General features: G+C 41.6%; 1 protein-coding gene across 17 annotated transcripts in view; it reads right to left on the minus strand.

Moving 5' to 3' along the window:
* TNRC6B (trinucleotide repeat containing adaptor 6B) overlaps positions 1-26390 on the minus strand; it is a 110464-nt gene that overhangs the window by 34600 nt on the left and 49474 nt on the right. For 14 of the 17 annotated variants that reach the window (XM_035128448.2, XM_060279801.1, XM_035128452.2 and 11 more), the window contains 7 exons: positions 22818-22905; positions 13744-13765; positions 13153-13500; positions 8349-10673; positions 6200-6355; positions 3051-3229; positions 678-752 (listed from right to left, as the gene is read on the minus strand). In XM_035128448.2, coding sequence (XP_034984339.2) covers positions 678-752; positions 3051-3229; positions 6200-6355; positions 8349-10673; positions 13153-13500; positions 13744-13765; positions 22818-22905 — 3193 coding nt within the window. Of the gene's footprint in view, positions 1-677; positions 753-3050; positions 3230-6199; positions 6356-8348; positions 10674-13152; positions 13501-13743; positions 13766-19680; positions 19761-22817; positions 22906-26390 lie in introns of those variants that run through there. The other 3 variants (XM_060279807.1, XM_060279803.1, XM_035128461.2) reach the window with 2 other exon arrangements.

Below are 26390 nucleotides of genomic sequence, written 5' to 3' on the forward strand. Positions count from 1 at the left end.
AAAGGTGCAACTATTTAACCCAGTGAGCTGGAGTTTGGATTGACACCCAGGGTTTGCAAGCATTATCACAGCACTATAATAGATCCCCCCCCCCAAAAAAATTGGCTATTTTTTAAAAAAAATGTCATATGCCAAGCAGTATGTTCTCCAATTTTCTCCCCATAAAGTCCAGCATAGAAACTTGTCTGTGTTCTACTCAGACACTTATAGTAGCTTATAATGTATACATAATACACTCCGTGTTTGAGCTAAATTTATATTACACACTGCTTTCAACTGGATTGCACCTATAAAACACTATATAAATAACTAAATAAATAATTGAGGATCTCGGGCCAAATTTAACTATCTGATTTCACTGGCAGAAACCAGTGCAAAGGCTCCCACAAATCCTTTCTGGAGGGTTGGGCAATGTCCCAGAGAAGCCCATAGGTGGAGAAAAGATATTGCTTCATCAGTACAAGCATTTCTGCTTGCCCAACAGAACTATCTCCTGAAGTGTTTTATTGAATTCCACCCTGTATCTCATCCAGATGGCAAAAGCTTCCCAGCTTGGTCACCTGTAGACAATACTTATTCACGGAGATGCCTAGAACAGATAGCTGTTTGTAGTCTGTTAAATACGGGTAAGTAAACAGTTTATATAAAACATAATTATGACATTTTAAAAACCTTACTAGTAATCCCATATTTGAAATCTGATCAGATAAAGAATTCATCCACGAATCACTGCTTCCTCCTTTTAACGAACACTAAAGCAAAGAAACAATTTATCAGTTTATTTCACCATGCAGTGACTAAGAATGAAAGCTTAAAAAAGCAATTCCCTTGTTCAGGTATCAAATGTCGGAAATAAACCTAGTAAGCTTTAGACATGCTGCTCAAGCCTTGGTTCTCTCTTCTTAAGTGCAAGAGCCTACCTTACAGTGGGGGCTGGTTAGGAAGGTTTATTGAAATACTAAGCAGATTTACCAAATACTGTTACTATTATTCCTTGTAAACTTAAGGTATACAGAATTTAGGAAATGGAGCAGATGCAAGCTCTTCAATCTCTTTAACAGGTTTATTCTGTTAGCATAATGTCAGTAGAGCCAAAGAAATATCAGAATCCATTATTTGAAGTAATTCACTAAGAAATAACTCCATGAAATACAAACTTAAAGGATCAGAACAATTTAAAACCCCAAGGAAGGAAACAGACAGCAATCCCTGCATTTACTGGTTGGCATGATTCCTTTAACTTTAGCACTGAAACATGTTAGTTAAAAAGAATACCACACTAGCCAGGCCCATAAACCATCTATCAACTGAACAGTACAAAGTTGTATCCAAGGCTGCGCAAGCACAGCTCCACTCTGCTTCCTCTCTTCAACATCATCAAAATCTACTCAGGGTCCCCCAAGGATACAGAGCTGATTTTGAGGTCATATGAGGGGCTGAAGAGACAGGAGAGGAAAAAGAAGCACAATTGTGCACACAGAAGTCTGTTGCGTAAGTGGAGCTGCAGCATTGGATCCAACCCCTCATGTTCAAAGAAGAACATATCAGTCTAATAACATAAAATTTATTATGTAGATATTTATTTATTTAGTACAATTATCCTGCCTTTCTACCATCGTGGAACTGAATACAGTGTACAAGGGCTCCAGTAACTGACCAGACACAGAGCTGCTTAAGTTTCAGCAAGGTGGCTGCAAAATGTGCCCTCAGATCATGCCCTGGGGTATAACTTGTGTGTAGTGAAACAATAGTAATCTCCAATCTCCATGCAGTAAAAAAGGGGACAGTTACATACAGCAATTTCCACGTTTCCTAACGTAGGAAATTCATCACATTTGAAGAAACTCAAAATAAATTCAGCTTATCTTTTTAAAAAGCTACAATTTCATTATTTTCTTACTTTACAAAGTGGTTAGGTAGCTCTTTCAGCTTTGTAGGTGTCTATTTCTCGTACCTTCTGAAAGTGAACTAAGACATGCAGGGGAGAATTGGGCTAGTTTTTGTCCTTGATATGTCCATTGTTTTATACTTTTGCTAAAAAGTGCTAAAAGTGTCTTTGCCACTGAAATTATCTCTGATTTTAAGCTTTCAGTTGCTTACAGCTGAAGAAGCAAATGTCCCCAGGTGATGTATGTCATTAATACTACACCAGCCTTCCCCAACAGGATGCCTTCGAGATCCTTTGGACTGTAACTCTATTCCTCTTACTACTGGCTTTGTGGTTGACACCGATGGGAGGTGCAGTTCCAAACATCTGAAGGTATTAGACTAGAGAAGGCTGTACTGCACCGAAACCAGTTTTTAGTTAGGCAACCCATTAAGGGTGTCAACGCACTTTGCTCCCCATACTTCACCTTCCTTTGTATGTCTGGTTACTCCAGACATACTTCACCTTCCTTGGTAATAAAAATAAAATAAAAAATGGCTGCATTTTGTATAACTCCCCTAAGAAGACTTTAAGAAACATTTCAGTGGATGCCTGTAGCCCAGCTTGCTGAAGTCTGAGACTGATGTCAGCAAGTGAAATAAATAACACAGGGCATTGCATTTTCTGCCAAAATGCACACACTGATTGAAAAGTATCCATGCCTGAAGACTTTTGCAAACACCAAAAGATACAAATAATGATGTGTTGCATTCAACACTAAAACCAGTGAAACTGCATTCAGCAGGAAAGCCTGCTTATGGACTTCATGAACATCTGTTTAGCCACTGTGAAAACAGGATGCTGAACTAGATGACTTGATTCAGCAGGGCTATTCTTAAGTTAAACCAGGCACCCCCAAACTACAGCCCTCCAGATGTTTTGGCCTACAACTCCCACGATCCCTAGCTAACAGGACCAGTGGTCGGGGAAGATGGGAATTGTAGTCCAAAACATCTGGGGAGCCGAAGTTTGGGGATGCCAGAGTTAAGCAGTCATTACACATGCCATCTTTCAATACCAACAGATGCACACAATTAAGATTATTTATTGTTAGCAGTTATGGTAAAAGGTTTGATGTTTCATGTATCTAGTGAAATATTGCACCATATAAGCATTTTCTCACCTTAATCTGTGGTTTCTTTCCTCCTTGTCCCCAGCTTGTTGAATTATGGGAGGAACTGCTTCCCTGAGAGCCTGCTGTGTTCCAGACTCCTCCTTCCTCCTCTTCTTCCCAGCTGGAATGCCTTGTTCCTGATACTGGCCCATCATTATCCCCCCAACCATCTTGAGGTGGTTTGGAACCTTCGATGGGGAGGAAAACATTGTCAAAAGCTAACCACAATTATGTGCCCTGGGGCACATTTGCAAGTTTAAGAAATTGCTGTTGACACCAAAAATGCCTATGTTATAGAAGAAGAAGAAATGACAATGGTCAAAACCTTACTTCCCAAATAGGAAGAACACCTACACACCACAAAACATGAACATACAGGCAATGCCCTCAAAAAAGGCTAAAAAATCAGAAGATTGTGAAGGGCAGGCTGCCTTAGTTAGTCCGTGGGAGCCACAATGGAGACAGCAAAGTTATTCCCCCCACCTCAGTATTTGCTGAGAAGTTAAGTCTCCTTGTATTCAATATGAATTAGTTCAAAAGTTCAAAACAGCCTTAATGTTTTCTGATTTGGAATGAAGGAGACGAACAAAAGGACACCAAATATCACAAGACATAGGTTTGGGTGTTAATGAATAGAAATAGTTTTCAGTTTCATATTCTACAGCAGCAGTTATAAAAATTGTGTTTTTCTTTCAAGTAAAATATTCCTTTAGCTGCATTATCAAGGAGAACCTCTTTTCTACAGAAACGTAATACTGTACTACATGAAAGGACAATGGTCAGAAGTTGGCAAGTTGCCACAAAGAAACCCTAGAACAGGGGTGAACAACATGGTTCCCTCCAGATACTGCTGGGGAAGTCCAACAATATCTGAACAGCACCATGTTGCCTGCATCTGCACTAGAAAACTGCCCTTACTACTAGGTAATGGCTAATTTGCAGTCTAATTCTGCTTAATGTCATGCAAGCACAGAAGTATGATACTGGCACTGTAACTTTTAAAAAACCCCAATAGTATTACTGTATTAATAATTTCATACACTAGAGATTTATTTTATACTACACTCCACTAGAAATTTATTTTATACTACACACCACTAGAGATTTATTTTATACTACACTTGTCTTAAAGCTTAAACTTTTGTGTTCCAATTAATGCACTAATGAGGCTTCAAAATCCTGTAAGATGCCCTTGAATATATATGTGTATGTATGTGTGTGTGTGTGTGTGTGTGTGTGCGCACAAAAAATAAAATTTGTAACTTCTGACCACTGAGGGCATTAATTTTCCAGAAACCATAAAGGGGTAGCTGTCGTGATCCCCTCACTTCCTCACATTTAACAATATAGCCTTTAGACTCTGTTTTAGTGAGATCTGTCTTTTGTTGAAAACTTTGAAAACTTTGTTCTAGCAACCAATACGGCTTCCTGTTTATCTATTTTGTAGAAAAGCATATTTAGACAGCAATTCTAGCTGCCTAAAGGTCCCATTTAATTCAACAGGGGTTTCTCCCTGGGGTTAAGATTGTAGTTTTAGTTGCTGAAGAGCATGGAGTTTTAGAACTGAAGGAAGAAGATAGTCAATCATGTTTCAATCTGACTTACCACTGTTCAGATAGAACTTTTACCTAAGATAGTAGAAAACATCCAAGCACTCCTCCTGCTAAGTAAATGTATAAACTCTAAACCGAATGAGTTTTCTGCAATTGGTTTGCTAATGAAAGAATCTGAATATCTTTTACCCCTACCCTAATGCTGGTACACTAAGGTCACTGACAAAGTGCATTAGAATGATAGGTTTCAAGTACCCCACCATGCTAGCAGAAGCCAGCACAAGGACTCTTGCTAGTGCAAAGGGCCTTTCACCACCATCTCCTCCCCCGTGCCTCCTTCAATTCCGCCTCTGGAGGGTTGGGCGAAACCCCAGAACACTGAGCATGGAGGGGAGATAGTTCCTTCAGGCAAGCAAAAATGATTGTGCTGATGGAACGATCGTCTTAGTGCTACGTTGAATTCAACCCAGTAATTCTAGTGTAGTAAATAATTTTATACTTGTACTGTACACTATAAATTAGTAGGAGTGCAGCCACCTATATTAATAACTACCGTATTGCCCCAAATATAAGCTGCACCCAAAATAAGTCACACCTTTATAATGGGGTGGGGGGGGATACCCAAATATAAGCCGCTCCATTCCTCACTGCTCTTGGTTGCATACTTAGGGGGGGGAGCCACACTGCGTTGGGGGAGAGGATGCGGGACTATGCACAGGGCAGGTGCTGCTTTGTCGAGCTCCTGGCGCGCTTTGCCCCATGCTCCTGGCTGCATACTGTAAGGTTGCAAATATAAGCCACACTTTAACTTTTCACAGTCGGAATTTGGGGGAAAAGTGAGGCTTATACTCAGGCCACTACGGTAATCCGAAGTAGTTGCTTTGGTTTAGACGAGATACACCTGGATTACTGCCATTTCCCAATTCCTAACCACATAAGCCTCCAACAGAATTATTACTGTGCTATTTTCAATAATCTGACCAGGCAGATAAAAGCATTAACATGGAATAAGTATATTAGACTCTCTGTTATATCGGAATGGTAATTATTATCAAACACACATAAGATTCACAGCAGAAGAATAGAGTGCCTACATCGGAGATGGGGAATCTGTGATCCTCCAGATACTGCTAAACTACAACTCCCATCATCACTGACTGTTAGTCATCATGATGGCTGGGGCTGATGGGAGTCTAACTGACATCTGGAGGACCAGGGATTCCCACCCCTGCACTACATGCTTCTTGACCATTTAATGACACAAACAGCCTAGTCCACCCTGATGAATACTGACATTTTACCTTGCCTCTGTTATCTACCTTACAAGGGACCAGGGAGTTTCAATTAGTGACTAATTACCTTGTGTTAGATTGACAAAGGGTGGGGGTCCCTCCATTGCTTCCTTGCCTACCATGCCATCTTTGCCCAAGATATAGTACTAATCCAATCAGCTGTGTAAAAATTTCCTCTATTAGCATGCTAGGGCTGAAATAAACACCAGACATGGGCGCAGCTCCATACCCTCCTTCAGAAACCTTTTTTTAAAAAAAAAAAATCTAAAAGTACATAAAATTGTTACAGAAATGGCAACTGGCAAGTACTCACTAGGTTTTATGGCATTTGGTGCAGTGGAGGGTCCATTTCCCCAACCTGTAGAAGCCCCTGTATCATCAGCTTCACCCCATCCAGGGCTGGTTTCATTTGGTTCACCCCAAGCAGCTGTACCATTATCTGGAGCAGGAGGTGTGCTTTTGTTCCAGACTTCATACAGAAAGAGTTTTCATTATGCACTTTTAATGAATTGAAGTTGCTTTCTGACATTTAGCACAGCATCAACTGAAAAAAATCTACATATTTCTATACTGCTGACCCCATTCTGTTATACTTTAGTGTTTGTTCTGACTCTTACACCACATGATTCTTAGTGTAAAACACACACACAAACAGTGTGATAATGTAACATTATTGTACTAAAATGAGAGTCTGATCCTTATCAGCAAAACCAGCTCTGTCAATAATTAGATGTTCTATATGCTAAGGCAAAGAAAGGCTTTAAGCAAATGTTTTAAAAATATACCTGAATGAGGTCAGAAAAATGGTAATATAAGAGGAAAATCATGTTACATTACAATGTAACAAACTGTATATGCAGACATCTGCAGTTTGCTAGAAAAACATGGGTCTGCAGTAGTTGAAAGGGAGAGAAACTGGGGGAGGGGAGGGGATTAGCAAGGAAGGATAAGCACTCCCTTTGATTTTTCGATGCACATCACCCTCCCCAACACAGAAGGGGGCCTGGGTGCTTTGCTGCATTAAAAAAAAGGCTTTTTACAAAATGCTGCTGAATTACATTGTCACTTCTAGGGAAAGCAAAGCAATTCAAGAAAAATTGGATAATTTGAATAATTAACTAATCCTATTTGTTATTTTAAAACAAAGGTAGGGAATACGTTTGACCTGGCAGGCCAAATCTTGATCTCCCCCAATTCCAACTTTGACAGGTAAGCAACACCATCCACTGGTAAATCATCTGATGTCATAACCAGGTGATCGTTGAATGTTTTGGAAGTGCTGTGTGAAGAGTTTTGTACTCTCTGTGTTTGGCACTTCCCAAGCACTTTGCAACAGCGCCCTCTGACAAAGTCCCATAATTATCTGCCCCACTGTTGGGGTGGTTGGGTATGGCTTGGATAAAACATCCTCGTGGGCCAAATGGAGAGATAGGGCAAGTCAAATTTGGCATGCAGGCCAAAGATTCCCTACCCCTACTTTAAATTAACTGCAGGCCCAATGCTGCCTGTAGATGAAGCTATATATTTCTACTGAAGAAACAAAGATGCAAACTGACTCACAAAAACCACCATTACTGGTAATGATGCATCTTGAGAGACAAGTCCCCTTACCCACAATCCAAAGATAATAGTGTACAGCAACAGACTGCATATGCCAGTCAGCTTTGAAAGCACCAATCACCAGCTGGATAAGAGAGCTGAATTCAATACCCACAGAACCTTCACCACCATTCCCCAAGACAGTCATCAGGATGAGGCCCCAATTCAGCACTAAAATAGTACATGTGGTCCTGGAGGTTAAACAATGGGATCCAGCTATGGGAATCATGCACAAAGTTCCTGGTTCAGCAGGAAATACACATATACAGGGTGAGTCTTTTAAAAGAGGCCCCGTGGAACATGTGCACTCTGTATCCACGGGGCCTCTTTTAAAGGACTCACCCTGTAGAAGCCTTCTACTGTTCACAGATCCCCTTCACAATAACAAATAGCGAGATTCAAATTTTAATTCAAAATTGTAGTGACAGTATGCTGGTAGCTTGCAAAAACACCCTTTTAGGGCTTGCTTCAGCATGTATATTTGCACATATACACATATATTTAGCTTAAGTAATAGGGTCAAGACTGCACATGGATGGGATCCTTGTGTTGACATACAGGTTACGTTTCAAGCAACACTGGCTGCAGATTGTTCTGTGTTAACACTATCCCCCCTTTCACAAGTTAAACACATTGGGGCTCCCCTCTCCCAGTTTCCTGACACAGCAAACAGCCTTACTTGTGAACAGTGAACATTTCACATGAAGCCATAATTAAACAGACACCTCTTTGATATATGAAGTTGTGTCTCCAAAATTTCAAATGACACAGACCTAGCTACAGAATGCAGGTATCCTCTCACCATATTTAGATCTGCATTTACTAGTTTGCATTACAATGAAGAAGGCAAATAAAAGGAATACCTGAGGGTGCTACTTTGCTGGGCCTTGGAGTTGGCATATTCTGTTCTCGTGAAGCTTGCCCACCTTGTGAGTTCTTGTCCCACAGGTTCACATTCTTGTAGTTGTAACTGCTGGGATCTCCCCATGCTGAAGTGCCATCATCAATATCCATTTTTCGACTAATTGATTGGGGGGATGGTTCTTCCCAGCCACTGGGTTCCTCATCCTTTGAGGCAGTTGGCTGTGGCCCACTGTTCCAGTTAGGATTGGGTGGCCTCCCATTTCCTGGAGGCTGTGGTGGTGGTGGGCCCCAGGAGCCAGGTGCTTCTGACTGTGGATGGTGTTGCTGTTGCTGATTATTCCAGGAATTGGCTTGTCTACCAGAATCATTCCATGCTGGAGTTCTTTTATTATTATCCCACCCTCCTTTTGAGGAACAGTTTGTATTTGCACCATTACCCCAAGTCCCAATCTCATTTTGACCAGCTTCACCCCAGCCTGACATCGACTTGTTTCCTGAACTTTCCCAGTTACTATTTTTTGTTTGGTCAACTTCCTCTCCCCAGCCATTCTTTCCAGAAGACCACCCTTGATTAGGTGGCCGTCCATTCCACCCTGGATCTTTGTTGGAATTCTCATTCCAAGATGTTGTCACCTTTTCTTCTGGTCTTCCTCCTCCCCAATTAGAACAATTGTTCTTGAAATCATTCCATCCTCCAGTGTTTTTGGGCTCCTTCCACTCTGTCGGAGTAGAGAGTTCACCCCATCCAGACTTGATTTGATTGCTTTGGCTGGGTGCATCTCCCCAGCCCCCTGAGCTCTTTGTCTGAATGGCAGAACTCTCCCACCCCTCAGTTCCTTTATCAGTCTTTCCCTCTGCCCTTGGCATCTCTTCTATGTCCCAAACAGTATCTTGCTTGATTTGAGTTTGACCCCAGCCAGTATTTGAAAGCACTCGGGGATCCAAATCAGTCCTGCTCAACAAAGTTTGCAAGACTGCTTGGCAATCAGGATGTGTAGGCCTATATGATCGACGTCCAGAATTGTGACTGTCACTACTTCCTGCTTTATGGTTGCTTCCAGTGCTCTGACCTCCAACCTCACTTCCTGTAGAGCTGGAAGATCTGCCCCAACAGGGAGCCTGGGAATTGCCTTGGTTTTCAGGAAGGGGGTGGCCCTTTTGATTGTCCCATGCTCCAGTGCTAGAATTTGGTTGGTTTGGACCACTCCATTCTCCAATCTTCAATTCATCAGACCCAGACGGCTGTTTCCATTCTCCCTGAGACACCCCTGATGTCATTTTGTTCCCTTCACTCCATTTGTTTTCACTAGAGTGTTGAGGGCCAATGGTCCAAGACCCATCACCCGTAGACCTGTTACTGTTATCCCAAGAATCATTTCGTGACCCATTCGATTTTTGAACAGAAGCTCCCTTCCACGAGTCCTCCCTATCCTTTCCATTGTTCCCATGATTTCCAGAATTGCTTTGACCAGAGACACTGTCCATTCCAGAAGGCCCCCTAACTGTACCCCAAGACCCAACACTCCCAGTCTTTCTCTCTCCAGTGCTTTGTGAAGGGGCATCAGTGTTCCTGGAGGGGTTCCCAAAGCCCATTTCAAAGGACATTCCCTTATTCTCCATTGGGTTTGGTGAACTTAAGTTCAAGGAGTTAGTGTTTCCATTTTTTGGTCCATCAGTGTTGTGAATTTGAGCCTGTTCTCTGCCAGAGACAAAGTTAACACCCGCATTTTCCATCTTTGACTGCTGTTCCCTAGATGTCTGACCTGCTGTACTAATCTGTGCATTGGAACCACCATTATCAGATTCTGAAGTCCCTTTCCTTGAATTGCCCTCCTGAATCAGTGCTGGCCAAGCAGATGGGTTGCTATTTGGGTTGAAATTGCTGAAGCCAGAACTGGGGCCAATTCTGTCCTGCCCACTCAAGTTCCTCCAGCTTGCTAGACCACTATTACTCTCTGCTGCAGGATTGGAAGATTGAACAGATTTACCTTTAGGGTCAGATTTCCAGGCCCCAAGATTACATTCGTTACCAGAGCTTCCAGACTGGCACTGGTTTTTTCCTTTTCCTTTGTTACTATTGGTGCTTCCTGGCAGAGTGCTCTTCTCCAAGCCAGGGTTCGAGGCACTGTTGTTGTCTGTGGTGTTTTCGGAAGAAGACTCAGTATCTTTGCTGGCAATACAAGGCCACTCTTCCATGTCAGACCTGTCTACAATCACCGCGTCCCAGACGTGAGTTGGGTTGGCATTGGTGCTGTTGGAGGAGGCTCCAGGACCCCAAGTGGAATTTGCATAATTTGAAGAAGCACCACCTCCAGTTGTTGAATCTAAAAGAATGAAACTTATTCACAATTATATATAAACACATGGAGAATGACAAACAGCACATACCAGTTATTTGTACTATTCTGAATTTTAAAATATTACAAGCCATCATTTATACTTTAAAGTATGACATTCACAATCACAAAATCTATGATGCCCACTAACTGAGATGACTTTTTAAAAGGATTTAATAAATTCATGGCCTAAATAGCAACTGGATGTTCAGAGACAGTATGGCTTTGAATTCCAAATGATAATGACAGACAATAGGAAGTCTTCAGGCCTGCTTCTAGGTTTTCCAGAGGCATGGGGCTAGTCCAATGCTGAACTAGATGGACCTTGGCTAGATCAAGAAGGGCTACTTTAATGTTCTTAAGAATGTCACATTTAATTTTGCATGCATTATGTGTCATACTCAGTAAGGAAGAGTACCATATGAGGCCAAATAAAATACCCCCTAGTCATGCAAATTGATAACTGGGCCATTATCAATTGCACCAACTAACTTTCAAGGTTAGCTTGTGAGATGTGCAAATTAGATGAAAAAACCAAAATAAAAGTACTAGTTTAGAGTTCTCCAAAGATAACATCTTTTGCAGATAAAAATAATAATCCTTAAAACATTTACATTTTCAGTTACCCTTTAAACACACTGGGGATCTGGTACCTTGGTACCTTCTGGGTACCTTCACTTGGTACCTTCTGGGGAGAAATTTCAGCCCATATCAAGTCTTGAGCATGCAAGGTAAAAGGGCAATAAAAAACCAGGTTTACCATAGATATCTGAAAGCAGTATAATAATTGCCTTCTAGAACCAATATATATATCTCATCCAGCTTTCTGTGTCCAAAGAACTAGCTAGTTATCTCTGGGAAGCAAAGGGCAAACATGCTCCTCTTTCCTTGTTTATTCCTAGTATCCAATATTTAAGGTGGAAGAGTGCACCTTATTATTTTAAAAGTCATGTGCATTTCTGAAAAACTGACTCTGCTTCTGCTTGGGGGCTGTTTGTGATTTATATGACTAAACAACCTAACGGCTGACACAGTCCCACTACATTTATTTGGCAACATGCATGAATATTTGGTAGGCTTGGTAGAAATACGGAAGATATATTTATATAATTCATTCTTTTAGGCTTTCTATTATTTTCTTATCTTTCTTCCTGTTTTATGACTGTTTTTAAGTACAGATAGGATGAACCTTCAGAATCAGCAGCTTGCTGCAATCCGCCCTTTGGAACTTTCTTCTTTATTAGTGCCACTTACTTTTAAGGAAAGGGCTAGTGCTGTGATGTTTTTATTGTATGTGATCTTTAATGTGTATAGATTTTAATTCTACTAATGCTTTTTAGTTTAAACAAAATATTATAAAAATATATTTAAGGCAGACTGTGAACTTGTTTTTCTTTTTCTTTTTGCTATCATGGCTACCAGCTGTTGAGACCTGAACTCCATGAATCTATTCATTAAAAAAGTTATCTAACCTAGCATCTTGTACAGTGGTACCTCTGGTTGCGGGCACGATCTGTTCCGGGATGCCGTTCGCACCCCGAAAAGTCCGCAACCAGAGCGGCGCTTCTGCCGAAGCGTGATAGAGCGCTTCTGCGCATGCGGCGAAACCCGGAAGTAAACACTTCTGGGGTTGCTGTGTTCGCAAGCTGAAAAGATGCAACCTGAAGCATACGCAACATGAGGTATGACTGTAGTTGTGAATTCCATGCTAATTAATTGCATGTTCTATTTTGAAGTACCTCCTTTTGTCAGACCTAAATGTACTGGTAACCAATTTTAATCAGGAGAAGCAAAGTTCCATTATAATTAAAGAAAAATCACTTTCTACTTATTTAGCACTGTTCATCGTTTTGTAAAAATTGTAATACTTGCCTTAATTTTCTTTCTTTGAAAAGCAAAATGCTCCAAATTCATTAGATTATCCACATATAAGGAAGGTGCCCAGACTTTAATGATTTTAATTTCCCTTTTTCTATTCCTACAACATCACTTTTTAAGATGGGCTACCTCCCTATCTATACCCAATCAAAAACTGTCTTGAAACAATGCAGGAGGATATTGTTGTTGTTGGCACCCGGCTGTCTCAACAAACAATGGAGTGTGCCTCTGGGGGTCAAGATAATGCAGCAGTGCTGCATTATCAGCACTGAAGTGACCTCCCTGGGGCGCAAATCTGGGCAGTGTGTATGGAGGTCCTGGGCTGCCCAGACAACAATACCCCCCACCCTCAGCCTTGCTGATGTGGCCTAAGGGAAAGCAGAGCAATACATTTGGCACCAGCATGGCTGCAGGAGTTGCCAGAAGGAGACTTACTAGGCACCATTCAACAGTCTTAGGAACTCCACTCTGGATTTGTGTAGGGTTTACTCCTTAGCCTTTTCTTGAAGATATTTGGCAAGAAAACAAACGTTTATGATCACATAATGTAGAACTCAAATCCAAAGGGAAATAACAAAAGCTTTCCTACCTGTTGCAGTCCCACTGTCACATGGCAGCAGCACTCCTGTTGTTACTAGTTGTGCGTTGTTTGGATTTACTCCAGGTGCTGGAGAAGGAGATGGCCCTACTCCACTCCCAAGGAGCATACAAGATGGCGGAGGGGGCTGCCCACGTTTCAGTAACACTTTGTGGTCCTGCTGGCAACGGAATCGCGGCGGCACCTCCCGAGGCATGTAGCGGGCGGCGCTTGGCGGTTGACCGTTCGGCACTGCCACCCTTTTGGCATTGTTGCCACCATTGACTGGTGGCGATGGAGAGCTGCCAATTGGGCTGGCGGTCACTGGTTGGCTTAAACTTGGTTTCGTCGCTTCGGGCACTGCAACAAAACATGTAAATTAGTGTTCTGAATTGTTTTGCAAGCTGAACAATATGAAAGGCTATATTTAACATTATTTATGAAAAACCATTTTAGCATTAAAATATATTTCATATTTCATGCCCTGATCCTATGAAGCAAATAAGGGTAGAAGAACTTTATTTTCTACTTCTTTCTTAAAACAATCTGCTCAAAGAGCAAAAAAACTTATTGTAAGTTTTAGAAAAATTAAAAGCCTTTTACCTTTGGTTTTTTGATCTGTGACCTGTAAGTGAAATGAGAAGAATAAATAAAAACAGCCTTATTAATGTTAACTAAGTTAAGCCTGGGACGCGGGTGGCGTTGTGGGTTAAACCACAGAGTCTAGGGCTTGCTGATTGGAAAGTTGGCAGTTCGAATCCCCGCAATGGGGTGAGCTCCCGTTGCTCGGTCCCAGTTCCTGCCAACCAAGCAGTTCAAAAGCACTTCAAAGTGCAAGTAGATAAATAGGTACCGCTCCGGCGGGAAGGTAAACGGCATTTCCGTGTGCTGCTCTGGTTCACCAGAAGCGGCTTAGTCATGCTGGCCACATGACCCGGAAGCTGTACGCCGGCTCCCTTGGCCAATAGAGCAAGATGAACGCCGCAACCCCAGAGTCGGTCACAATTGGACCTAATGGTCAGGGGTCCCTTTACCTTTACCTTAGGTTAAGCCTGTGTTAAAGGTGAGATTATCCATATTTTGAAACGTAACCTGTTTAGGCATGTACAAATATTAAGATGGTCAAACAACTTGTCTTTTTCAGTATTTATACATTTTGTTTAGCCAAAGATTCTTCCTCCTTTTCAAATATCTAGGCATTTCTTTCATTTTGCAAGTAAGCAGATAAAAGAAAACTATTACTAATGTAACAAAATAAAAAAATTCCTTCCAGTAGCCCCTTAGAGACCAACCAAGTTATTTTGTTTCAACCACAGCAGACCAACACGGCTACCTTACCTGATACTAATGTAATATATCAAGAATATTTGACACAAGATAGACAAGAAAATTTACTTTGTCTAACAACTGAAGTGTTTGCTCAACAGGACTCTAATAGGTAAGGGTAAAGGTAAAGGACCTCTGGATGGTTAAGTCCAGTCAAAGGCAACTATGGGGTGCAGCGCTCATCTCACTTCAGGCCGAGGAAGCGGGTGTTTGTCCACAGACAGCTTTCCGGGTCATGTGGCCATCATGACTAAACCGCTTCTGGCGCAATGGAACACAGTGACAGAAGCCAGAGCACACGGAAACGCCATTTACCTCCTTCTGCAGCGGTACCTATTTATCTACTTGCACTGGTGTGCTTTTGAACTGCTAGGTTGGCAGAAGCTGGGACAAAGCTCACCCCAGCACGCAGATTTGAACAGCTGACCTTCCGATTGGCAAGTCCAAGAGACTCAGTGGTTTAAATCACAGCACCACCCACCTCCCCTGTTCTAAGAAACAGAGCATCTTAAAGCACAAGCCTATTTTCTTCCCAGGAATAGATTATCTGAAGAACCACTGCTTTAACAACTTTCAAGCAAGTAAACATGAGCAAGGATGCAGATTCTTATACAAGGCAACACCTCAATGTTGGTACCTCAATGTAGCATATACACCATGACTTTCCAACACTGAATGGTCACAAGTGAAAAAAAAATGGAATTCTAGCACTATTATATTTCCTTTTTTTAAAAATATTTTTTATTAAAATTTCACTTTAAACAAAAAACAATAAATTCCAACATGTATCAATCAATCTCATTCCCCTCTGCTCTGCCGAGCTTATGACTTCCTGTCACGGTGGCTGGAGAAGGCTACTTCAGAGTAACGACTCTACACAGCTCTGCATTTTATGGTTTTATTGGTGCTGAGTATTTACAGTGCTAATGGCAGTGGTATTTACAAAGACACATCTGTTCAGCTTGAATCAGAACCTCCAAGTGGCTTTTGGCGCGTTTTGCGCCAGCATAATAACTTGGGGAGACCCATCCTCTTCCCCCGACGCCTTTTGCGAAGTTCCGGAGTTGGGGGGACTGGCCTGCCCCCCTTCCTTTCCCCTTCCTGTCCCACCTGGGACGATGGCTCTCTTTCCCTGCCAGAGCCTTGGAACCCACTTCCTGTTTCCCCACTTGAGCTGGAGCTTTCCTTCTTTTCAGCCTCGCTCGGGTCTGGGCTGGAACTCAGGAGGGGAGGGGCTTCGCGATATCCCTTGCCCCTCACACTTCCCTTCCTCCCGCCATCTAGTTTTCCCTTTTCCAGTCTATACCTCACAGTTTCGTCTTATTAAATCAAGTCCACGTAATAGGACTTATTTCAATCCCGCTAGTGTCTTCAAGCTTCTACAGTTATTATTTATATAGTCAATGAATTTACTCCAGTCTCTTTGGAATTTTAATTTGTCCTGGTTTCGGACGCTGCAGGTCAGTTTTGCCAGTTCCGCATAGTCCATCATCTTCGTCTGCCACTCTTCCAATGATGGTAATTCCTGTATTTTCCACTTTGGGGCTAATAATATTCCTGCCACAGTTGTTGCATACATAAATAACAATGGATACATAAACAACCTGCAGTTGTTCTAACCTAATTTCAACGTGCTGATTTCATATCTGAAGTCGGTTTTGTTCTCTAAGCTCTAGGTTGGTTTTTTGCAATTCATGTTTTTCACTTTTCACCATAATCATTGTTTTTCGCAATGCAAGAATTTAACATTTTATTAAACACATAGCCAAAGTAGTACAATATGATTATAAATGTAAGTGACTTATATAGCATTGAACATGACATGTATAGCATTGGAAATGACGCGTATCTATGTACAGTTGAAGGTATGCAAAAAAAATGTATTCCCTTGGGATACAGTATATACAAGCTGCTGCTATTCAGGTAAGTATGTGCGCTCTTTAACTCTTACCACACAAAAGTAACAAAATTTCTCCACAAAATTAGTCCCTGCCTCAGCATTTTATACAAAGTATCTGAGGATTTTCAGTTTTAAACTCACTCAGCAGGGTTGTTCACTTCCGTCTTCATTCCTGCAACTTTCTTTCCTGCAACATCTTTCTCACCGATGCCGGGACAGACTCATTTTTCGCCCCTCAGCTGTCCGGATCTTTTCCAAATTTTCACCAATATTTAGTGGATGAATATATCCAATTTTAAGCCAAAATCAGTTTCTTTTCTTGGAAGCTTGCAGCTTTCATCAGAAGCCAGAGGCTGCGCAATGCAGAGTTAGTGGTGCTCTCCCTTTGCGCCTGCAGCTCGATCCCATCTCCGGATTTATAGAAAAAACCCGGGGAGCAGGAGAGCACGCAAGGGCGCCGCTGGGTGCCACGTCCTTCAAGGTAATCTCCTTGAGGTTTCAAGGTCCACAGAGCCTTTGTGGAACCTCTAAAAAAAAACCATGTCACTCGGAATTCCCCTGAGAGCTATTCCGCGCTTCTTTCCTATCGTTGCGGCTCACCGGAAGTCTATTAGATTTCCAACAACTCAACAAATGTTGCAGGTACAAACTGTGCTGAAAGTTTCACTAGGGTAAACGAAATGCCACTAAAAGCTTTTCAGTACGTCAAACCAATGTGAATAAAATGCTTAGAAAACAAGACTCTGAATACAATTATTCAAGATTTCTACGACTAGGAAGTTTCCTTAAAACTGTATTATTATACACATTTATATAAACTTGGAACCTTTTGGTAAAGAACACTTTTACACAATAAAGTAAAAAAATGTTGAGTTTTAAAATAATTGTGGTTGGTGTAGTGTTGCAGTATAGTACCTACAATGTGAGTTTTTTCTTTGCACCAACCTAGCCAAATCTCTCTTGTACAATAAACACACATGCAAACAGTGGCGGAGTTTCATGCTCTGGCACTGGGGGCGGAGAGCAGGCGTGGGCGTGGCTGGTGCGTGTCCTGGGGCGTGGTGTGCTGGGGGCATGGCACCCAGTGCAGGGGGGGGGGAAGAGACTGCAATGGCACCCCACCAGGATCACGCTGCCAGGGGCGGTGCGCCCCCCACGCACCCCTCTTCCTCCGACAGTGTTTTTGCTATTCTGCGTTTTTGTTTTTGGGGCTCTTTTTTGTTTTGTTTTGTGACTGTTTGGAGCCCAGTTCAACTACTGCAATACATTGTTTATTGCTTTCATTTTATGGTTCAGTGGTCTCATTAGATAGTAAAATTCATGTTAAATGGCTGTTTTAGCAGTCACTTTTAAAAGTCTGGAACGGATTAATCCCTTTTGCATTACTTTCTATGGGAAAGCGTGCCTTGGTTTTGAAACACTTCGGTTTATGAGAGGACTTCCAGAATGGATAAAGTTTGAGAACGAAGGTACCACTGTAGTTTGCAAACCTCTCGGAAAGCTTGGATGCTTAATCACCGTTCAGAGAAGGGGTTTTGTGTCCTGGATGGCCGCTGTGCTTCTTGTGAATGGGGCTGGGTTTAGGACACAGCGGGGAAGCTTTCTCCAGCAACAAGGGCAATTCTGTCCCTTGGGGGCATCCCCTTCTGGGACCTACATACCTGGAAGCTTCCTGACAGTAAGAGCTGTTCGGCAGTGGAATTTGCTACCAAGGAGTGTAGTGGAGTCTCCTTCTTTGGAGGTCTTTAAGCAGAGGCTTGACAGGCATATGTCAAGAATGCTTTGATGGTGTTTCCTGCTTGGCAGGGGGTTGGACTGGATGGCCCTTGTAGTCTCTTCCGATTCTATGATTCTAATTCACCTTATCATTTGATACAGGACTGCCCACAAACAACTTTGCCTGATTTATGTTAGTAATGGGGCTTAAAAGAGTTAGCAAAAGATCACTCGCTATAGGACCCAGTTTTTTTAATGAGTGCTTCCTGTTTATTTACCATTCAAGAAGCAGGCCCTAAAAGGTTGCAAGAAGACATGAGATCCAAATCCAGAAACAAAAACCCTTTGAGAGGCCAATTTGAGCACAAGTATTGAAGAGAACACACAGGTTTCAGTCATCGCACCTCAAATAGCTCAAGACGAAGGGTCCTCCCCTCTGGTGGGTTAAGCAGGATGCTTTAAGATGCTCCCTGGAGGAGGAACCATCCTGATCTCCCCAGACTGGCCCTGTCTCACAAGCTCAAAGGCAGCATGACCCTGAAAATCAGGGGGGGTGGGGGGGTGAAGGAGGGAAGTCTTATGCCTTTATGCCCTGCTTGTGGGTTCCTAGAAGCGTTTGGCTAATCATAAATGAAGACAGGATGACAGACTAGAACTATAATGTGGATCCACAAGGGCTAAAGTGTTGGGTTTTCTTAATATCGATGTGGTCAATGGTGCTACTCAGGTGTGTTTGTAATTATAACATGCATGGCAGCACATCTGTGAGTTTTTGACAATTCAGCACACCTGAGGTATGTTAACAATTTAATTAGCAGGACTTTACCTACTGCACCGAATGCAGCGAAGTGATAGGGTAATTGATTATTTTGAAAACTGTACTTAAGTTGATTAAATGTTGTAGTGTGTACTGTTAAGGAATACTGTTATAGAATACTGTTAAGGAATGCTGTTGAGGACTGTTGAGGAAAGGTGGTGAGAAGGGGTATTTTGCAGCTGTTTATTATTTTAAAATAAAGATAAGCAAAGATATTGCGGGCAAGCTTTTATTCCATTGCCCCATTCGCTGCGCAAACTCGGTTGGCGAAGAAGGTCTAACATAAAGATGTTACGTAGGAATCCAGCTAAAAAGAATCAAGATGCCATTTCCTAAGGCTGACAACAGAATCAGTAACTATATCCTCTGTGTTGTATTTTCATAGGATTGGGAGTAGGGGTGGGGGGAATGATCCAGTACCACCAAGACACTCAGGAAAGTGACTCACTAAGTTACTGAAAAGTTTCTATTACTTCTATGACTTAAGATGCCTTTGACAGCTGCCATAATGGAAGCTCTGATTCCGATCTGTTATCTCTGAAGACTTAAGGTACCATGTGATAAATACGCAATAATGGTTTGAAGCTTCTATAGCCCATTTTCAACACTGCATACATGGAGTAGTGTACCTATGGACCAGCAAGCTGATATCTGTAAAGAGCCACAGTATAAAGCACTGATGTAGAAGGCCAGTGAGCAGCAAAAAAGGTGGTTTGTTATTACACTATAATGGAACACCCTGCCCCGCCTGTGCCTCCAGGTGACAGTGCTTAGAAATCACCTCCTGTCTCTGCAGTCATCTCAAAGAGAATGGGTTGGTGCTAAATCGATGTTCTGTCTCTCCTGGCTCATCAAGAAGATCTAGATCAAAAAGATGGGTGGTTTTTCAGGCAGTATTGAATATTCCTGCCTAAGTTAAACTTCACATTTAATAGGTCTGAGGAATTAAGAGCTAGTTTTTTGTACAATAAACCAGAAAGAGCAACATAAAAGGATGTCAAAAAGCCTTCAATTTTTACTTTAAAAGGTCTTTGCTCATCTGAACTTGAGGGGCCCTGTTCAAATATACATTGTTAGCCACAACAAATCTTTATGAGTGCTTTTCTAAGGCTGAAGATTCTATTGTTCTGACATATCAGGTCCTGGGGAAGCAGACCAACAAGAGGAGAAAAAGCCTCAACAATTTTTAGATGCTGTTGCTTAAAGAGATACATCATCTAAGGCCCTTTTTTTGCGTGCCCCCTCCAGAAGAGGTCTGGAGGGTAGCAACACGAGAATGGGTCTTTTCTAAGGTGGCTTCCCATTTGTGGAATATGGTCCCCAGGGAAACTCACCTGGTGCCTTCATTACACATCTTTAGGCGCCAGGTGAAAATGTTTCTCTAAAACCAGCCCCCTGGCTGATTAAACATTCTATGGCCTTTTAAATGTGTCTTTGGAATTACTGGTTTGTTTGGTTTTTATGTATTTTGTGTTCTCATTTTGCATTTTTATGTTATGAAGCCCCCTGTGATCTTCAGATGAAGGACCGTATACTATACAAATTTAAACAGTAATAGTAATAATACAGCATGGGGGAGTGACTAGAGTATTCAAATCCCCACTCATCCATGAAGTTCACTAAATCATGTTGGGCCAGCCTAACTTACCTCACAGGGTTAATGTAAGGATAAAATAAAGGCGGGGGGGGGGGGGAGAGTGTGTATGTCACCTTGAGCTCCTTGGAAGAAAGTGCCCTAGAATCTTTCTGAAATTGCTGGCTCAGCATGGCTTATGCAAAGTTAACTTCCATCACGCTAACCTTTTATAGTTATTTGAGACTGTTAACTAGTATATAGATAGGGTGATCCAGCTGACATTATAAACTTTGACTTTCAAAAGGCTTTTGACAAAGTACTTCACTAATACTTTCAGGTACGTTCAGCAATCATGAACATGAAGCAGAAAGATGGAAATGTGGAAAACCGAGTCCTCCAAGAATAAGTACTGAGACAGGTGTTTTTTAACTTGATCATAGTACAGCAGGCATCCCCAAACTTCGGCCCTCCAGATGTTTTGGACTACAATTCCCATCTTCCCCGACCACTGGTCCTGTTAGCTAGGGATCATGGGAGTTGTAGGCCAAAACATCTGGAGGGCCGCAGTTTGGGGATGCCTGGTCTACAATTAGGGACAAGCAGTGAGGTAATAATTTTTGCTGGTGATACTAAATTGTTCAAGGTGATTAAAACTAAAAGGATTGTGAAGAGCTCCAAAAGTGATCGCCAAACTGGGTGAATGGGCAGTAAAATGGCAAATACGTTTCAATGTAAGCAAGTGTAAAGTGGGGCAAATTGAGGCAAATATATATATATATGAATTTCACATGTATGTTCATGCAGTGTTGGTGACTGATCAGAAACAAGACCTATGGGTCATAATGGAGAACTCGATGAAGAAGCTAACTCTGTGTGTGCTAGCTGTGAAAACGGTTAATTCTATGCTAGGAATCATCAGAAAAGTGGTTGAAAACAAAAATGTCAATATCATAATACCATTATCCAAATCTATAGTGTAACTGCACTTGGAATACAGTGGTACCTTGGGTTACGAACTTAATTCGTTCCGGAGGTCCGTTCTTAACCCGAAACCATTCTTAACCTGAGGCACGCATTTGCTAATGGGGTCTCCCGCTGCTGCCGGTGCGCGATTTCCGTTCTCATCCTGAGGCAAAGTTCTCAACCCAAGGAACTACACTTCCGGGTTAGCGGAGTTTGTAACCCAAAGTGTTTGAAACGCGAAGCATTTGTAACCCGAGGTACCACTGTATTGTGTACCATTCTGGGTCATTTCACCTCAAAAAATGTATTATAGAATTGCAAAGGGTTCAGGAAAGGGCCCCTCTACTATAAAGAAAGGTTACAACATTTTGGATCTTTTTGTTTAAAGGTATATAAAATTATACACGGTGCAGAGAAAGTAGATATAGAAACCCCCCCCCCCTTCATAACACTAGAACTTGTGAACATGCATTGGAGTCAAATGCTGGAAATAAGACAGCACTTGTTCACAAGTGCATAGTTAAGCCATAGAATCTGCTCTCATAGGAGGCAGTGATGAAAAGATGACTATTATGTTCTGTCTCCACTGGTGGGGGCAGCAAGCCTCTGACTACCAGTTTGGGGAAGCATAAGGGGGGAGAATGCCATTGGACCCACAGGCATTGAGTTGGCCACTGTGAGAACAGGATGCTGGTCTATATGGGCCACTAGTCTGATCCAGAAGGCTCTCCCTATGTTCTTAAATGTGGGGTACAAGTGTAAAAATTAAAATAATCCCCTCCCCAAACATGGGCTGTAGACAAAACACTGTTCCTGCATGTGCTTTAATGAAGGCAATGTATGAGTCAATAATCCCAGGACCTCAGCCACAGGAGTTTGGGAACCACTCCAAACAGTTTCAATTCATGCGCTCAAGTAAGAAAGCTAAAAGAAGCACAAAGAGTCTCGCACTTACCGATGTAAAATACATCCTGGGAACACTTCTCGGATCCATAAATAGATTTCTTTAATGCAATCTTATAATTTGCTACTCACCTGCATGTCTGAGAAAGCAGCAATCATTGCCAGACAAGCACCCAAGTTATAAACGACACAGAGGGAACCAGCTGCTTTTACAGCTTGATCAACACTGATGTATGTTTAATATGGCATGGCTGAGATGACTGCACACAAATCTCAAGATAAATCCTCTTCTAGCTTTAAAGGAATAGGATTCTAACTAGAAAATACAGAAGATGAGCTGAGATGTACAAGCAGCATCGCTGGAGTGGGTGGGTGAGAATATAGTAGTTGCAGTAATCATAGTGCCTGATTCTCACTGGTCAACTATTTTAAATGGATGACCTTACAAAGTATGATCAAACAAATACCTGGCTTACCTTCTGAGTAGATTCCTTCTTTTTCTTATCCTCTTTCTTTCTTCTCTTGTCTTCCATTAACTGTTCTTCCTTTTCTTGCTCCTTCTCTCTGTTAAAAGTTTAAAATTAAAAAGTTATTCCTAAATATATGATTTATACAAAAAAGCCAAGACAAAACCTCTGCAATAGAAAAGAGATGCTGGGTACCTCTATACTGTGTAAAACACCATATAATACCTAACCTGAAGAGTCACCCCTCCCCATATAAATCAACCAGAATCCTATCACTGGAGGGTATGGAGGGTAGCTAAAAGAGACGGGAATTTTTAGTGGTGGCTCCGAAAATTCTCCCCAGGGAAACACACCTCACACCAACAATGTCTGCCTTCCTGCTTGCTCAGGCTTTCGGTCTTTGATCAGTGTAGTATGATTTATATTCTGTTTGTCACATTCATCTTTCAGTGGGGTGGGGTAGGATATGTCATTTTTATTCTTGTTAAAATTTTAAAATAAATTTTTGTTCTATTTTATTTTATTCTATGTATTTGATTTTAAATTACAGCCATAACTCATGATACGTCTGCTTCATGTTGCATATTTTCAGGTTATGGACATGCCAAACCCGGAAGTCCTGAACAGGTTATTTCCAGATTCGGCGCGTCCGTAACCTGCGCACATGCGCAGAAGCGCCGCATTGCATCACATGCATGCACAGATGCGGTGTTTCATGTTGTGGCTTTTCATGTTGCGAACGGGCCGCCGGAATGCATCCCGTTTGCAACATGAGGTACCACTGTACTGACAAAGCTATTCAGCATTTTATAGATTTGTAAGTTGTTTACAGACATTTTGTAGATTGCATTAAATGAATGCAATAAAAAATCCTGATCATCAATTGCAGGCTGTCCGCTTTGGGTCTAAAGTCAAAGTATGATCCAATTTTTGAATTGGATTCCTACACAAATTATTTAATATACCAGCATAAATCCAAAAAAACTGTAAGCAAACTGAAGGAGAATTTGCAGAGCTTCAGATTTCCTTTAAGCTTACACCTCACCATTACTGATAGTTAAAATACAAATTGATCTTTAAACTTAACAGTTGGTTTGCCGCTTTGCTCAGGCAAAAATTCAAAGGAAAATTCCATATGCATGGTTCTCCACCATGTACACACATACCATCCTTTGGCTGTTAATGCTCTCATAGTAATAATAATCAAAGATCATTCCCAGAAGCTGGTACTGAGAAACTACTATTCTAACTCATAACTTTGATATGCAGAATGCCACATGCTCATCATGTCCCCCCCACTGCTCTTAATAGAAAGTGGAAAGCCATGTGTCACCTAATGCCCACAGGGCACACAAATGGCTTGCAATATACATGCATGCAGAGTCATCAGTCGTCCCACCTCTTGCTTTTTCTAATTGTTTTTCTGCATACCCAAATTGTTTTATTGGCACACAGAAACTACCCACTTCTTTCTGAAAAGGCATATTTCATTGCTATGCTGGTCATTCACTTCACTATCAGATGACTCTTTCCCACAGGCAAACAGATTACTGATGCTGCAGGTACTTAGTGATGAATATGACTGTGTGAAAGGTAAAGGTAAAGGGACCCCTGACCATTAGGTCCAGTCGTGACCGACTCTGGGGTTGCGCGCTCATCTCGCATTATTGGCCGAGGGAGCCGGCGTATAGCTTCCAGGTCATGTGGCCAGCATGACAAAGCTGCTTCTGGCAAACCAGAGCAGCACATGGAAACACCGTATACCTTCCCGCTGTAGCGGTTCCTATTTATCTACTTGCACAACAATGCTTCAGCATTAACAAAAAAAATTGTATACTGTAATGGTTTAAAGGTAATATTTTATATAAAAAGCCAATTTTTAAAAGGCAACCATCATAAGTCCTCCAGAGCCAATAACTACTTAACTTGCTTCTCTCTTGTCAGTCACCTCTCCACGTAGTCTTCACTTATCTCACCTACTGTTGAACACCAACATTATGGAGGGCCAGGATTTATAACAGGCATCCCCAAACTTCGGCCCTCCAGATGTTTTGGACTACAATTTCCATCTTCCCCGACCACTGGTCCTGTTAGCTAGGGATCATGGGAGTTGTAGGCCAAAACATTTGGAGGGCCGCAGTTTGGGGATGCCTGATTTATAACTTTAGTGTATTGCACAGGGTTTTCCCTTGGAATTCCTCGACGTCTAAAAAGCTCCCTAACTGCCCCTTTGGTATGTATTACAGCAGTGGCCCTAAAATATAAGGGCAACCAAATACTTTAAAAATAGGTCATCTCCCTTTATACTTCCCTAGTTCTTTGTGTTGCAGGGTAAAGAGAGATAGACATGAAATGAACACTACTCTGCGGCTAAAAATTCCCTAAGGTTCTGAGAGTTCTGAGATTTGAGAAGCAATCTGAGATGTAACAGAGAGTATACAAAAGGAAAATTAAGATCCTTCAGAGCTATGTTTAAATCAGAACTGCCAACTAATTTAAAACAATCACTCTAAGAGGCAGAGATTTGTTCACCAACAAGCAGTGCTTGTTGTTTCTTGGCAGAAATCCGAAGTAGCATCACAGCAAGGAGTCTGCCTTCTTTATATAGTGTATCTAGAACAGGGATGACCAATTCCCAAGAGACTGCGATCTACTCACAGAGTTAAAAGCTGGCAGTCAAAGTTGCTGAGCTTTCCTTAGGAAGGAAAGCCCTGTTTTGGGGGGGGTTAGGTCAAAGTTGAGCAACATTTGAGCAATAAATGATCAGTGAATGTTATAATTCATTTTAAAAAGTAGGACCTGGCAAAACAGAATTACTTAAGGTCTTCAATAGATAATGCAACATTCTGAATTCTTCAGTAACTTCTTTCCTATCCATAAGACTTTTCCTAACCAAAGTATTGTGTGAACATATTATCAGAAATTTCTTAATCTAAAATCAATTCCAGATAATATTAAAATGGACTTTTGAGGACTTGCAGAATTTTAAAATTAACTTTAATTAAAGAACATGCTCCACATTATCCTCCGATGACAAAAATACTGGTAGCATCTTGGCTAAAAGGAGGTACATTTACAGCATAATCCAACATATGTTGTTTACTCGGAACTAAGCCTCACTGTGGTGAAACCCTAAGTGGTATGTTTAGGATTGGAACCTTAGTCTTTAAAAAAGAAAAGGAAAAGAGATTTGCTTTTATTTTTATTGTGAGTGCAGTGGTGCCTAAAGAGTCAAAAGGAGTACTCACATCCATTTAAATGATTTTATATAGAACACAATACTGTAGTTAAAAATAAAGTACTGAATTTCCATCGACTTAAAATCCTCTGGTTTGTATCCAATGGTGCCAGTCAGATGGCAAGGTTTCCTTCAGCACAATAGGGAGGGATGCCATTTTTGGCAATCTGCTCTGAAGTGCTGGGGGACTCTCCAGAGCAGAATACAGGGGTGGAGAGGGGAAGAGGTGAACACTGCTTTCTCCTCATTCTGCTAAATGAACCCTTACCACCAGCTGGGTGACACAATTAGAAAAAAGCCCTTTGTAAATAGTGAAGCCCCGAACAATACACATCTCTAAACAT

This window comes from Zootoca vivipara, chromosome 10 (genome assembly GCF_963506605.1).
Source record: "Zootoca vivipara chromosome 10, rZooViv1.1, whole genome shotgun sequence".
NCBI lineage: Eukaryota > Metazoa > Chordata > Lepidosauria > Squamata > Lacertidae > Zootoca > Zootoca vivipara.